General features: G+C 33.0%; 1 protein-coding gene across 1 annotated transcript; it reads right to left on the bottom strand.

Moving 5' to 3' along the window:
* Positions 1-1,593: 1,593 nt before the first annotated feature.
* LOC115876548 (odorant receptor 49b-like) lies at positions 1,594-9,162 on the bottom strand. Its single transcript, XM_030892359.1, has 5 exons — positions 9,111-9,162; positions 8,311-8,410; positions 3,728-3,829; positions 1,913-2,068; positions 1,594-1,653 (listed from the first exon to the last, which is right to left on the bottom strand). The coding sequence occupies exons 2-5, from the start codon at positions 8,395-8,397 to the stop codon at positions 1,594-1,596; spliced, it is 405 nt and encodes a 134-aa protein (XP_030748219.1). The 5' UTR covers positions 8,398-8,410; positions 9,111-9,162.
* Positions 9,163-16,509: the final 7,347 nt, after the last annotated feature.

Raw genomic sequence — 16,509 nt, 5'->3', positions numbered from 1 at the left:
CATCTTCGTTATGCCCTTCCATTCTGGGGTACTTGTTGCGCGACAAAATTTGATCGTATTTTCAAACTTCAAAAGAGAGCAGTTCGATACTTATTGGGACTAAACAGTAGAACTCACTGCCAGAATTTCTTAAAAAATTGCAAAATACTGACTCTTCCTTCCTTATTCATTTTTGAATCCGTTTGCTTAATCCGCAAGCACATATTCTCTATTCCGGAAAGGCCTTCTCACAACTATCCACTTAGGAATGCGGAGCACGATATTTATCTGCCAACACCGAGCTCAGAACTAGTTAAGGGCTCAATACTGTACAATGCCAAGAAAATGTACAATCATTTGCCTTCGAATATCAAGTCACTTTCATTCTTTCCCGCATTTCGCAAAGCTCTGAAATCATACTTACTGGAGAGAGCCCTATATGCGGTAAACGACTTTTTTGTTGATGTTTAATCACGAACAATTGTGAATTTTAAAATTTTGATCATCTCACACACTGGTTAAAGGTCTAGTATTTAATATTTAATATTTTATAACTCTTGATTTTTTGATATATAACATGATTTTATCCATTTACAGTTTTCCTTTTGTAAAATTTTCTAGATACGCCTGTGTTCTGCAACGTCCACATATGTTTTATTTGTAATTTTATGACGTAAATTTTTTTGAATTGATTTGTATTGTATGACATTTTTTTTAATATTTGTATATTTGTTTTTGTGCTTTTTTGTTTTGTGAATGCTTTGTCGATGAAGCTGTTTTGGCTTTTTGTACCATGAAGCGTTGTTTTTCTTTTTATTTAGAATACTAACCATTCTTAAATTTTACGAAAACTATACAACTTTTCGACGAGCTAGTAGCCTACATTACGATGATGGTTAGTTTACTGTATATAACCAAAATCAGCAATGAGTCGTGTTTTTACGAAAGGTTAGCATGCGCGTTAATATTTTTTGGGACATTCTCGTATTTTTTTTTGGGACAAAAATCGTATGATTTCGACAGAGCGGATATACCTGTGGAAGAACTGGCGCTTATTCTTGAAGACTATGCGTTCAACATGCAAAAAAAGAACTCTGAAGACTACAAGGAGAGTGAAAGTGAAAAAATTCAAAGTGCTAAATGAAAAAAAGGTGAATAAAATAGTGTCTAAATATTATATATATTTCATAGACATAGACATTTAATTCAGTCCATTCCAAGTCCTGTATTTTCGTCATTAAGAAGAAAGGAGGTGTCCAAAAAATATAGAAAACATCTCAGCTTTGTAATTGAAATGTATCAAAATTATCATGTAAACAAATAAAAACCAGACTCTCAAAAAGATATTCTGTCATTATAAACGTCAAAAAATTTCCAATATAATTCGCTGTTGGGTGCCCACAAGGAAAAAATGTTCACTAAAATTTATCCGTTGCCATGGTGATTTGTGAAAAAAATACGTTTTGATTGGTTCGAAATTACAGGTGTGGAATTTTCAAAATAACACCAATTATAATACGTATGCACATTTATTTCTATACTACTATAATATCATTATACCTATTTGTACCTATTTAATAATATTTTTTCAGAAAGTGATTTGTGTGGCCGTTTTTATTCTTCTTTGTAACCATTTAACATCACTGTTGCATATGAGTAAGCAGCTTTAATAGTCTAAAATAAAATAATAGCAAATTAATGAAGATTCTAATGTAAAATGATGCAAAATTTTTTTGGGCGCGGTCTAAAAGCAACAAACAATCTAAAGAGATTCTTCTCCTTCCATCTCTTCTTTACTATTAGAATATTTAAGTTTTGTTATAGTGCTAAAAATATTATTTTGCGTTTTATCAGTCATCATGTATAAAAGTATTTGAAGTTTGATTTGAAAGAACGAAAATAGTATTTTCCCTCATAGGGTATTGTTTCTTACTGTTAAGGCAGTATTGCTGGTCATAGGACTGAAAGGGCCCAATGTCACTACCAACGGTTTTTGAGCTCGTATCATCATGATTGCTAGCAATTTCTTTACTTCCTCACTGGAATTATACCATGGACTCTTGTAGATATAATCGGAAAGAGCAATACTCTAAAAACATATACATTATACATACGGGTGAGTCTTCCCAAGCAGCATTTGGGCGTCGGGACAACCTCGTGCCAACCCTAGTGTGCACTAGTTTGGAGAATAATTTTTGGGTCGAAACGACGTTGGATACCGACGTTGGCTAGCAGCCTAATTTAGTACAAACTGCAACGTTGTTTAAAATCCTAATTCGCAGAAATACAAAACTATAATAATATGGCGTCTAAGTCGCGTTTTATCCTAAATTGGGATAATTATAGTAAAAATACTATTTTTATGATTTAGTTAGAGACATATGCCAGATGGCAGTAAAGGAAAACAAAACAAAAGTATTTAAGTGTGGAGGACGTTTGAAGATCATAATTATTGAAACACTTTAACCGACTCTGTAACTCGTTATCCAAGGCAAAAAAGTTAAACGCAAACAACTTTATTGATAAATATATTGTTTATACTTTGAACAATACTAATGGGCCTTAAAGTTAAAGAAGTTTTAAAAAATTTCTTGATTTTTTTTTAGTAAAATGATAATAATTTATTCGCAATTGAAAAAATTGTTTCCGCGTGTTGTTTAGGGTCAAATATATCAAGTGAATATATTCAAAAAGCAAGAATCGCTATTTTAAGAACGAAACGTTTTCTTATTCAACAACATGGCGACTTTTACATTGTTGTTTTGGAGATTAAGATGGTGTAGTTCGAGTAGTCGCATACTGGACTAATAAAGTCGCAGTTCAGCCTTAACAGGTAGTATACTAGTCGCAAGATTGCCTAATTTAGTCATCCTACAGTCTAGCTTGTGCCAACCTCTAAAGGAATGGATAAAGTATCGGTAATATGTCGATGTATATTTAAATTTAGTTTTATATGTACCTTTCTTATGTCCCATTTTAATTAAGTTTTTTTTTATAAAAACAAAAACAGCACTGAACTGTCTGACTGAACAGAACAATAAAGTGAAAATTTAAGATTTAAGGTTATGGTTCAATACAGTTGCAAAAAGGTAGTGACTCGACGTCCTACCAACGTAAGAATATGGAAATCTAAACAACGTTGGAATTTGTAAAACAGACGACGTTTGCATAACGTTGGAATAGGTCCTGAAAGTGACGTCGGAAAACTCTTTATTGCCCAACATTGTAACTACGTTGTCCGAATCACCACCTAAAGATCACTTAAGCAAAAAAGGTTACAAGACAACGTTTATTCGACGTCGCAGAAGCTTTTACTTTGTTGTAGTACTAGTTCAACCTCGGCGCAACGTTACAACAACGTTTATATTTATTTTAATACCCAAGGTACGGAGCTAACTAGTTTTTGTAACTAATCCAACGTTGTGTTCAGTAAACATGTGGCCGCAAGTCGTGAAAATGCTACTTGGGCAATAAGTACAAATATTTTCAGGGCTGGTAGATCTCGATAAAAGAAACATATTTGCTATTTACCGTTTGTCAAATAAGTCTAAAATAAACGGGTTATTTTAATTTGAAAATTTAAAAAAAAATATATATTTTTTGCTTGATTTCGATCACTGGATCTGTTCTGGATGTTTTTTCTTGGAAATTTAATCTATATACTATCCATAATACTCTATAATCATCAACATATTATGAATAGATATTTAATAGTATTTTCATACTCATTCAGTTTTTTTTCACTTACTTGTTCTTTAATTTCATTAGCTGTCCAAGCAAATATAAATATTTGACATACTAACATACAAATAAATAGAAATGCAAACATAAATTTTACTGCAGATTTTATCTAAAAATAAAAAAATATTTGTGAAAGTTACTTTATTGTCTGAGTACAGTCTGTCCCCGGATTGTCTTTACAAGAAGGAACCCATACAGCACGTCCAAATGAAATTACGTTTCTACAAGGGAGACACATGAGGAACAAAATATGTTAAAGTGAACCTAAGTGTTCATCTAGTTCTAACTTATACATATGAGATACATGCAGGTTTATATTGAGAGAAATGTGTTATACAGTGTTTACTAGTTGTATACCGTATGCACTCAAGATTCTAAAGAGTTTTTTGTAACGTAACAAATAATTATTAAAATGATGAAATCTGACGTCGCGCGTCGGTATATAAGACATACAATGTATAAGTCATATGTATGTGTGATACTTCGTATCATAGTTGTGTTTATAGTAATTACCATGTAAAAATGTGACGTATACACATAATACAAATATCTATATAGACACTTTGTAATAGTTTACTGTTGTGTCTACATTCTAGCATGAAATGAAGGTGTGCGCACGCGCGCGTAGCCTCAGCGTAGATACACCGACCAAGTGTATCTTATGTGTCTTCTCTCCTTTCTCCTTTCTAGGAGTGGTATGTGTTAGTAGCCATTATTGTTTTATCATTCGGAAGCTCTATATAAATGTTCTGTTTGTGTGTAGTTTAAAAGAGATTTTAAGGTAAGCACAAGTTTTTAATTACCTTGTTATACCTTCCTAAGAGTATTATTAATATTATAGCAGCGACTCTTCCCTTACTCGATAGCCAATTTACCAAATTCTGACTCCAATGAATGAAAACTCCAGATATTCTCGTATAATGATAAAGAGGTTAGCTGCTGCTCTGCAATATAATTTTTTTTAATTTGGAAATAATAAAAATCTAAATGGACCAGAGAAAGAAAGATTTAAACACTTCAAAGAACTTCTTACACTGATATTCTGTAAGTTATTGATGGATCCATATACACAGATATGTTTAATATTCAATAATCAGTTTCATATAAAATTTAAGGGTGAGATTGTTAATCTGGCAATAAAATACAACAAAGTCCAACAGAGTGGTCGTTGAATGAGTATGCTAACAAACCAACTGCTTGGAGGGAAAAGAGGAGAAAAAAATTACTAAACGAGGTCCACCAAATCTTGGCGATATACCAGTGTTTACTATTTTAATATGTTGTTATACTAGGTACTTATATGTTTAATACATTTTATACAAATTCTGTTCTTTTACAGTGTTTTCTTACTTCTGTTTTCTGCAGTGTAAATAATTATTATTATTGTGTTATTTGCGATATTGCGTTTTATGATATAAAGAAATATAGGAATTTTATTTTTTAACAACTTAATCCATTTTATGGAAGAAAAGTGGTACATTTAATACAAAACAAAAATGGAACAATTTTAAGGCTACTTCTCTTGAACTTACGATCGAGATACTTTTGGAAAATACAAAGTTTTGCCTTCCTAATTTTCGTTCTAAAAAGATATAATTGGTGTCATTGAATAAATATTTCTTAAAAAGAACGAAAAGTTAGGCATCAAAACTTGTATTATTTCCTAAATTCGTTTATAAGAAGTAGTGTTATCTAGCACAAGATGTATATACGAAGCAAAATACATACGTATACACGAGGTAGTTACAACTGCAATGTGTAAACAGAGTTTAAACGTAATACACAAGCACTGTGTATCCTACGGCACACTGTGTATCCCTTACTTTGTGTATACGTAAATGCTATACTGTGGCTACATTGTGAGGCGGACGTTTAACCTTTGTGCATACGTGTTGAACTACAATGTGTAAACGTAGCATATTTACATCGGAGGAATTGTGTCACCCTATGTCTACGTCTAATAATGTAAACACCTCGTAAAGGTGATTTGATGTGCTGTATGGGAATAACGCTTATTTATTATTAATACATTTTCTTCATAAAAATGTTTGCTTCTTCTAAAATGGTTAATCCCGTTTATACTTTTTTTATGCAATTTTCCATAGTGTTATAGAGAAAATTAAGAAAATCATTAAAATACGATTAATTTTTTTCTTAAAAAGATTGAAGTCCAAAAAATCAAAAGACGTTTTTTCTGGTAATATACTTTTGATTGCGTTCTTTGATAGATAGTTATTATCAATTTTCATAATCCAAGAGCTGGGAGTAAAATGAACTGCCTGATAAGTTACCAGAGGTTTAATAATAACTAACCTAATATAAAACCGTTCTTCGCGGTCACTGTTGCGGTATACAGCTGTCAAAAATTGATATTAACTTACCTCATTATTACAACAAAAAAAAAGTGTACCAACGAAATGGAAAACTCTAGTAAAACGCAAGGCATGTCTGCCGCGGCACGTAGTCATATTTTTGGAACAGACGACCCAAAAATGTTTTGAAAAACATGTTAAATATCGTCATCAGATACCTGAATAATTATTTGCACATAATTCGATTATTTCTTTGCCATTTGTATGGTAAACAGAAAACTTTGGCACACGGTCGCGTTTAGAAGACAGACGCGTCAAAACAATAGAGATAAAATTATTTTTTACGATATTCTCTATGGGTATCTCGGAAACTACTGGAATTATAGAGTCGGTCAAATGGGAAAAAATTGCAGTTTTCTGGGGAAAAACATATTCGTCTTCGATTTTTGAAAAGGTTTATGGCTTATGATTCAAAAATGACTTATTTTTCAAAAAAACAACAAATTTGGGCTATTTTAAAAATGCGCCCTAATTCCATTATAATCCATTTTAGTCAAAAAGATTTCAGATAAAAATTGTAGGTAATCACATGCTTAATGGGATGATGTTTTCCTTGCATATTGCTGAAAATGCCAAGCAGCATTTGGACATCGGGACAACGTTGTGTCACGCGACCAAACGTCGGGGTGCAACGTCGGCACAACCTCGTGCCAACCCTAGTGTGCACTAGTTTGGAGAATAATTTTTGGGTCGAAACGACGTTGGATACCGACGTTGGCTAGCAGCCTAATTTACTACAAACTGCAACGTTGTTTAAAATCCTAATTCACAGAAATACAAAACTATAATAATATGGCGTCTAAGTCGCGTTTTATCTTAAATTGGGATAATTATAGTAAAAATATTATTTTTATGATTTAGTTTATGATTTAGAGACATATGCCAGATGGCAGTAAAGGAAAACAGAACAAAAGTATTTAAGTGTGGAGGATGTTTGAAGATCATAATTATTGAAACACTTTAACCAACTCTGTAACTCGTTACCCAAGGCAAAAAAGTTAAACGCAAACAACTTTATTGATAAATGTATTGTTTCTACTTTGAAAAATACTAATGGGCCTTAAAATTAAAGAGTTTTAAAAAATTTCTTGAATTTTTTTTTAGTAAAATGAGAAGAATTTATTCGCAGTCGAAAAAATAGTTTCCGCGTGTTGTTTAGGGTCAAATATTTCAAGTTAATGTATTCAAAAAGCAGGAATTGCTATTTCAGGAACGAAAATTTTCTTATTCAAGAACATGGCGGCTTTCACTTTGTTGTTTTGGAGATTAAGATGGAGTAGTTCAAGTAGTTGCATACTGGACTAATAAAGTCGCAGTTCAGCCTTAACAGGTAGTATACTAGTCGCAAGATTGCCTAATTTAGTCATCCTAGAGTCTAGCTTGTGCCGCCCTCTATATTCTAAATAAAAGAGGGAGTGGATAAAGTATCGGTAATATGTCGATGTATAATTTAAATTTAGTTTTATATGTGCCTTTCTTACGTCCCATCTTAATTAAGTTTTTTTTTATAAAAACAAAAACAGCACTGAAAATTTTATATACGGAACAACGACGTGAAAATTTAAGATTTAAGGTTATGGTTTAATACAGTTGCAAAAAGGTAGTAGCTCGACGTCCTACCAACGTAAGAATAAGGAAATCTAAACAACGTTGGAATTAGTAAAACACACGACGTTTGCATAACGTTGGAATAGGTTCTGAAATTGACGTCGGAAAACTCTTTATTGCCCCACATTGTAACTACGATGTCCGAATCACCCAAAGATCACTTAAGCAAAAAAGGTTACAAGACAACGTTTATTCGACGTCGCTGAAGCTTTTACTTTGTTGTAGCACTAGTGCAACGTCGGCACAACGTTACAACAACGTTTACATTTATTTTAATACCCAAGGTACGGAGCTAACTATTTTTTGTAACTAATCCAACGTTGTGTTTAGTAAACATGTGGTCGGTCGCAAGTCGTGAAAATGCTACTTAGGTGGTCAACTATGGCAACCTTTTTCGTAGCATTGAACTAAATAGATTTTGTGTTTTTTTAACATTTTAAAACAGCAAAAAAATATTACGTTAATTAAAATTCTATTAATAACAATCAAAGAAACGCGTTTTGATTTTTAGAACTTTTTTTTTTTTTTTTCCTCTTGCAACAACTATCCGGAACATACTCTATATTAATAATTATAATCGGAATATGATAAATAATAATTATAAATTTACCGTTATAAGCTGAAACATTACTGAAGCTACACTAAAAGAATTTAGTAAGTATTCCATTAATGTCACGTATTTAACTGATTCGTTCATTATACCAACAAATCTGAAATAAAATGTTTATTAGGTTTAATGGTTTTAAGGAGGACATAAAAACTTCGATATTTTAAATACAATTTTGTGAGGAGAATTGCTCGTTGTCCAAATTAGCAAATCAAGAAAATCCAAATAGGAATTTTCTTGACAACAGTGCAGTTTATGAAAAACCTATTAGGTAAACCTGTCGTTGTAAGTGAAAAAATGAACTTACAGTAATTGGCTCTTTTATAGAAAATCCATATATCTATTATAAATCAAAGTAAAATAAAAAAAAGAACAGTTTTTTCGTTTTTCTCGTTACAAAAATAACTACTTATTTATTAAACTATTGCAGGTAAATTAAATAAAAGTAAATTTCTATAAATTTAAAAGTCCATAAACTAATTTAGATTTTGAAAATAACTATTAACTGTCACTAGAAAGTTGCCTTGACGAAATCAGCCCTCTGGTTGCCATTTTATTGAAAATCCCTCTTTATTCCAAATATGAACCAGATAGATATAGGAAACCCTAATATAGTTTGAAACAGCATCTGCTTCGGCGTATTTTAAAATATACAGAGTGAGTAAATAAAAAATTTGTACCAATGCCTATAGTTAGAAAATTAGTATATTTCTAGCGTATATCTTACACCATAAGTGCGAAACAAGTTACTAATTATGTATACTTTATGGTCAGAGAACACATTTCTACGAGTAAATACTTACTTGATCAGATCTTGGTGTTCTACAATAAAGTGTTTGATGGTTAACACTTCACTATTTCCAAACGTCTCTATAAACAAGTGATACTTATTAATACGAACTCCGAGAATAGCCAGTTTAAAAGATGCCAAGTTCATCAACGAATAAAGCGAGGTTTGTGAAGCAATATTGAAAATTAGTCCCATCAAGCAAATATAAACATTAAAAACTATAACAAAAATTCTATGGTTGTTTCTCGAAAAGGGAAAATATAGATCGTACAAAACTCCTTTTTCTTCAAAATCGAAATTTTCAAATCCTATTTCTGATATAATTGAAAAACCCTTCAGTATTAAAGCTAGGGTTAATATGCAAGTATTTGACAAAACACATATATTAACCAACCAATTATACTTATGAAATTTTTTGTATATCTGTAGAATATCTTCGTCCAGGGTTTCTTTCATTTCGTTTTCCAGTTCAAAAAAATCTTTGTACATTTCGGGAATCTTGTTTTTACGGTATATGAAAGATTTCACAGCGATCATCACTGCAGCCAGCATTACTGTAGCCCCTGAGCTAATTCTATCAGACGGATTTGGATGGGTAATAACTCTGATAAATTCTATAGTTAAGGAAAGAGCGAACCATATGAACATTAGTTGGGCGTATACTCTGTAAGGTTTGTAAAACCATCTACTTTTAGGTAAAATAAATTCAGTTGGCCACATTCCAGATAACTGCATAAACAATTTAGTGATTAATATGGAACTCTTCATAGCTGTTAAAACTGATAGAGACACTAAAAACTGTATTAACACAACTTTAACCAAAGTTGAATTTTAGTTTATTATTTTATGCTGCAAGAAGAAAAAAAAATGTCGTATAATTATAGGTCTACTTAGTGTTAATTTTTCAAAAGTAAAAAAAGTAAGAAAAATAATAAAAAGCTTGGGATATTTTAGGATTATCTAAAATTAATGTTGGGAGTACATTTTTAATCATTAAATCTAGCCTCTGGATTTTTTTTATTAAAATCCTGTAATTACCGAGGAAGAGATAGATATATTATCTATTATATAGGTTAAGTATTTTCTAGTTCTATGTGAATGTGTGTGATAAACAACACTATTACAAGCCTAATTTAAAGGATCTTTAATGTACACATACCGGAAAAATCTAGGGATATCATTTTATTAAAGTTAAAAATAAATGTTTTGAATAAACAACCACATATTTGTAGGCCGATTCTTTCTACTTTGATTGAAACGAAGTAGTCACACTAGTTATTTCTAAATTTGGGATATTTGCAGAAGTGTTTGTGCATTTCTTGTCAAATGTATAAAAAGCACCTAGCATCAATTGTTCGAATTTAACCTGTACTGACTATGTTTTTATGATAACTGGCGAGAATTCATTCAAATAACTCTGTTTAGTATTAAACGACATTATGGAGCGTAGACATCTTAACAGAGACGAAATGCTAAGGGCCATGGGTATGCTCGAAGCTGGAATGCACCAAATCGACGTAGCTAGAGCATTAAATACAACGCAAAGTGTAATATCGCGATTAAGTGCACGCTAGCGTGAAAGTGGTGATGTTGTTGAAAGGCACACAGAGCGACATCGCGTTACTACCCCTCAGCAAGATCATTTTTTACAATTAAATACTCGACGCCGACCGACTCTTACAGCACCAGAGCTTAGTTTAATTCTCCAGGAAACACATAATGTAACCGTTAGTCCTGACACTGTTCGCAATAGATTAAGAGAGGTCAACTTAAGAAGCAGACGCCCCTGGAGAGCTCAACCCTTAACGAGAGGTACGATATTTGTGGACCCAAGATCATGTTCAGTGGTCGAATGAACAATGGGCCAATGTTCTCTTCACAAATGAGTTACGCTTTGGAATTCATCCGGATTCGAGAAGGCTTAGGGTATGGAGAGAACCGGGAAATCTTATTCTGTTGGATCATGTTTAGGAAGTGCACCCTTATCAAGGTGGAACAGTTATGGTTTGGGGAGGAGTCCAGTTAGGCCGAAAAACCGATTTCGTTTTTCTTGAAAGGTTTCTAACAGGAATCACATATCGTGATTTAATTCTTGAGCCTGTCGTGTTACCATATGCCAATGATTTTGGGAGAAACTTTATTTTCATGCATCACAATGCACGGCCTCATACAGCCAGAGTGGTAAGTGAGTTTATCAATGCTCATCAATTAAACATCTTACCCTGGCCGGCACAATCTCCTGACCTCAACCCCATCGAGCACGTATGGGACTCGCTCCAAAGAAGAATTTTGAGAATGGGTATGCCTCGTGAAACTCGTAGGGATCTGGTTCGGGCCGTGAACGCAGCGTGGCAGGCTGTACCTCAAGAAGAGATCGACAACCCGATCAGGAGCATGGATAGACGATGTAGGGCTGTAATGAACAGTAGAGGAGGCCATACCCTTTATTAAGTAAAAATGGTTTTTATCTTTTTTTTTTAATTCACAGTTTAGAATAAAAAAAATGTGTGTATTTTTTTGAGTTCAATAAAAATCAAGGTAAATTTGAAAAATTCGGTAAATTTCGCATTTTTATTTCCAATACGTCCTGTACACTATTTGTTTATTTTAATTTTTTAATTATATCAGAAATGCAAATAATAAAATTACTGACGATGGCTAATCATTTATATTGGAATATTGCAAGAACTATAAATATTCTTATATCTATATGCATTTTTAGACATCTCAGAAAGCTGGTTCTATAATACTAGGGTCGGTATTTCTAGCCTTAGGTGCCGATTTTCGTATGCACGAAGAGTACGGTCAATATGCTCAGTAAAATAAGAGATGTCTGAATAAAGAACGCGCATAAAATCTAGCGTCGATTAAGTGGTTATATAACAAATACTTCGTATTTTTGCTCTCTCCAATAACTTATACTAGATCGCCATAACGATTCACTCCTAGACATGTAAAGGCCGACCCAAGATTTCGCTTGCCACTATCGTACCGTATAATCGAAAAAAAAACGGCGTCCAGTTGGCTGGAAAATGATCAATTAATGGGAATCATCAATGACATTTCCCATATAAATTTACATATAAAATGACAGCGATCTTCATTCCATAGCCATCGCTGACGCCGTTTTTTCTCGATCATACGGTATATCTTTTGCTATGCTCTCTTGAACATCGTGCGGGCCGTCTGGCTGCCGGTAGAAGTTGCGTTCACTACTGCGCATCACATCTGTACAGTGTATCCCATTTTCGTGTGTTTTATGGAATTTCTCCGCTATGAGTATATAGAGATACAATGATGCAGTTTTCATTTTACTTTGATACTTTTTTATGAAACTAAATATTCTACACATAGATTTGTACTCGCCTTCTTAATTCCTAAACTAGAAGGCAAATTTGAGTTTAATGCATTTTCGACACCGCTTGTATCTCGATTATCTTATAACTTGCAATGCATTTTTTGGTAAATTTAGTACGTGGAATCATTACCTACGTTCTTCATTACCTGCAATGGTTCACTCTTTGCCAGATTGTGGATAAGTTATATTAATTAATAAAAATTATTAGCTAACGATTGAAAATAATATGCTTTAAATAATTATTAATTATTTTCTTTTAGGGTTGCAAATCTAGGCAGCATTTTATTATCAATTGAATATGTAGACATGTTGGTCTGTCATGGTACAAAGAATACAAGGTATGATCGATAGCGGCTCCAATTTCGTTCAGTTCGCGCATACCACCTGTGACGTCACTAGGAAAATAATGAATAAATAAAAAATAAAGAAAGTTGACAGGAGATCTGCATTTTTTGGGGTTATGGTTAAGAATTGTTTATTTTTAAGACTTTTTAGTTCGTTTAATTTAATAATTACTAAAACCAGCAGTTCCAAAAATATATTTAAAAATAATAATTATCTATTAACATGGATTTGGACGATAGGTAAGAATACTGAATTTATTTCTATATTCGGTATAAAATTGTTTATTAGGTTTTTAGTTTGCGATGTTTATGGTAAATAATTTTCATTTTCATTGCCTCTGAATTCACATGAGGACAGAGTTGAGGATATCTATGGAAAAGTAACCACAAGAGGAATTGTTACATCATTTAAAAAATATTGGGAAGTTTATTGTTTCCCATCGAAAATAGAAAATGCCAATGCAGATGAATGTATTGTAATTGTGATAGAAGTAATTCCAAGGGTGAAGTTTATTATAATTAGTGGAAGTAATTCCAAGGGTGAAGTTTATTATAATTAGTGACCTGTGCTTTTCTTTTTATATGTAGATGTTTCTGGTTTTGAGAATAAATCCGTTGAACGACACCCAAAATTTAGAGGAAGTATTTGCATACCCAGAATATGCCCATCAAAGATTATATAGCTCAAATTTCCTTTAATGGTAGGCAATTATTCAATGCAAATTAACTTTTTAAGTGACTGAAATATTAAATAGTTTACAATATGGTATATCATTAAAAATATATTACTTTTAGGTACAATTAGGGCCTGATACATTTCAAAAAGTAGAATATTATTTTATATTAAATGAGGTATTGTACCAACAGTCAATTTATATTAATACCGGAGATGAAAAAATAACAGAATAAATAGTTCTTTTTTTATACTACAAAAATAAACTATAGAATACAACAGTATTTAAAAAAATAAATAAAAAGTTATGTCCCGGCCGAGATTCGAACTCCGGTCTCTCGCTTCCTAGCCCAACTCCTTACGCACTGCTCCACAGTAACTTGCTTAGCGATAATTCAATGACGGTATATAAACAAAAAAACAGGTTTATAACAATATCTTGACGATTTGAACTGGCGCGCGGAGCGTGCTGACCAATAGCGCCTGTTATCACCTGTAACGTAGCGACCAACCTGCGCAATATCATACCTTGTATTCTTTGTACCATGTTGGTCTGTTATGTCAAATGTATACGTCAATTTCACTTTCCAATATTTAACAGGACTCTTGCACTTCTTCTGTATTTGTGTTTTGTGGTATTTCTTTAACCGCTGCGTTGTAAATCACTATCAGCGCGCATAATTCTCGGACAGGCTGACGGTAACGCCATCTACATCTCGGGCAGGTTTTGTGCCACGAATTCGCTCATACGGTAAAGCATCTTCTTATTTCTTACAAGAGTTAATAGCTTTATCTCTTGTTTAGCTGATCTGCAACGTAAATTTCTACATTACGTATTGAGAGATACGTAATACGTATGTCGTGCTTTAACTTCCTCTTTTAGCTCTATCGACATAAGCTACAGTTCGTCTGCTGGATCTGTGTCTATGAAAGGAATGCGGACAAAAAACATTTAAATAAACAACAATATATTTTATACTTTTTTTATACTTGACGAGTACGTCACCGTAAATCACTCCGCCCACTCATCTTATTGGCTACTTGCAAATTTGTCGAATTTTTATTGATGGGACGCGTCGTCTAATTTTTTACGAAGAACATCGAGAGAATATCGTTTCCCCTCTCACGGATACCCCGTAGCCACAGAACGGACATACGTACTGTAACGTTTTTAGTTCGTTACATGTCTTTTTTATATATAATATATGATGTCTGGCCTATCATCACCGGATTCCCTCTCGTTCAGGCCGGATAGTTTATTTGACGCGTAATTTTTACGTTCCCTAGTCGCCAACCCTGTTATCGTTCGACACAACCCTGTTATTGCTCTGAGAAGGCGCTGTCAACATCGCTTCTGTCAACTGTCTCCGTGCTTAACCTCACTTTGTTTTGACGCTCTGTTGTATCCCAGCTTTTGGAAATGGTGATTATTTAAGTCTTGCTGTATAATTTGAATCAGCTACTATTTCGAGGCTACAGGTAAAGATGAGTTATTACCTTTTATAGATTCGATATTATTATTGAATGTTTTTAGGGTAGAGTTACGGATGTCCCAACTTGTATTTGTGTTTTGCTGGCACGTTGGCGTCCCTTTTCTTTTGTCCTCCAGAATGTCACATGGAAGAAAGGACATGTTGTTTATTATTTATTGCGCCCTCGGAAGTATTTCGAGGTAGGTTTATTTTGTTTATTAGACCTTGTTTGGTTTTAAACAATAGTTTCATATTTTTAGGGTCCAAGGTACGGACTATTTCCAAGGTACGGACTGTGTCCAAGGTACGGACTGTATCCAAGGTACGGACTGTGTCCAAGGTACGAACTGTGTCCAAGGTACGGGTAGTGCCTTATGTACAGACATTCTCTTATGTACAGATGTCCTGTGGACGAGTATCCCCAGTAAGAACGATTTTTTCTTACATCTAAGTGCCACAGCGTGGATGTAGCTTGAGTCCCATGCTGCTTCACTCCCATTTCTAAGCCTAGTCAGTAGCTACGGCTGTAAGGATTCATGGTGTCCTCAATCTGGCCCCTTTTGTTGTTTTGGCCAACCGGATGGCCGACAGACAGTACAGAGATGCTAGACCAACTCACGCTGCTACTGTTTGAAGCAAGGTTACATAAAAGAACAGCTAAGTGTATATTTAAGTTCTAGTTTTACATTTAACATCTAAAATATTTTCAGTCTTAAACAGTAACGTACATTTTAAATAATATCGTACAGACTATATTTAGTGGTTAGATTATTAAGAACATTTATGTCGATGCAATAGTTAGAATGTGATTTAGATTTTAGGTTTCATTATATTACGCCTTGTAATAGTATTACTTTCTATAGATATTATTATTGCGCTATATTAACAGATGAATAATGAGACATAGATTCTAGAATCTACAGGTTGCAACACATCAGATTTAACACCGCATAAAATTTAACAATTTAAATAAAGTAATGCTACTTTTCTTATATTTTCTATAACGTTACACGCATTGTATTTTTTCATAGTCTTTTCGTAGAACATATTTAATATTATTTACATACATAGTTTTACTCAACAAATAACCACTATAATAATTATTAAAATTGTACAATGCTATTTACCATCAGAATTCATCGTGAATAAATATAGTCATTAGTTTTAAGTATTATACAACTGTGTTTTCTTTCTCTGTACATGCCTGGCGCCCAATACCTATTTCTTTGGTTTATTGTTATTAATTAGTTTTCTTTCCAGTGAAATACCTTATCCACGACTGCTCTCCGATGAAAAGCTGCCGTTCGCAGTGGTAGTTATTTAAAAAACGCTACAGTACTGTAAAAATTATTGCATATTTAACTCTTACTAAACAAATTTTTTATATGTTGTGTTTTTTAAATAAGAATAATTTAATTTATTAAAGGTGATTGAGTATAAAAATAAACTGCATTTCTTTTTCTTCAGGACAAGCGTTTCAACTTTCAAAAATAAACTGCTTCAATTAACTCAGAGATTTAAAAGTTACAAACTTTTAAGCGAGTTCCGCTTCTTTTTAATTTCTT

This window comes from Sitophilus oryzae, unplaced genomic scaffold (assembly GCF_002938485.1).
Source record: "Sitophilus oryzae breed Bouriz unplaced genomic scaffold, Soryzae_2.0 scaffold_1436_pilon_pilon, whole genome shotgun sequence".
Classification (NCBI taxonomy): Eukaryota; Metazoa; Arthropoda; class Insecta; order Coleoptera; family Curculionidae; genus Sitophilus; species Sitophilus oryzae.
The sequence above is the reverse complement of the archived record's forward strand: the minus strand, read 5'-3'. Positions and strand labels throughout refer to the sequence as shown.

Excerpts from the sequence above, each read along its gene's own strand:
- LOC115876548 (XM_030892359.1), bottom strand. The coding sequence starts at position 8,397 with ATGAACGAATCAGTTAAATACGTGACATTAATGGAATACTTACTAAAT. Across the intron at positions 3,830-8,310 it reads TAATGTTTCAGCTTATAACG|ATAAAATCTGCAGTAAAATT; the intron begins GTAAATTTATAA and ends TTTTATTTTTAG. Across the intron at positions 1,654-1,912 it reads CCAGCAATACTGCCTTAACA|ACTATTAAAGCTGCTTACTC; the intron begins GTAAGAAACAAT and ends ATTTTATTTTAG.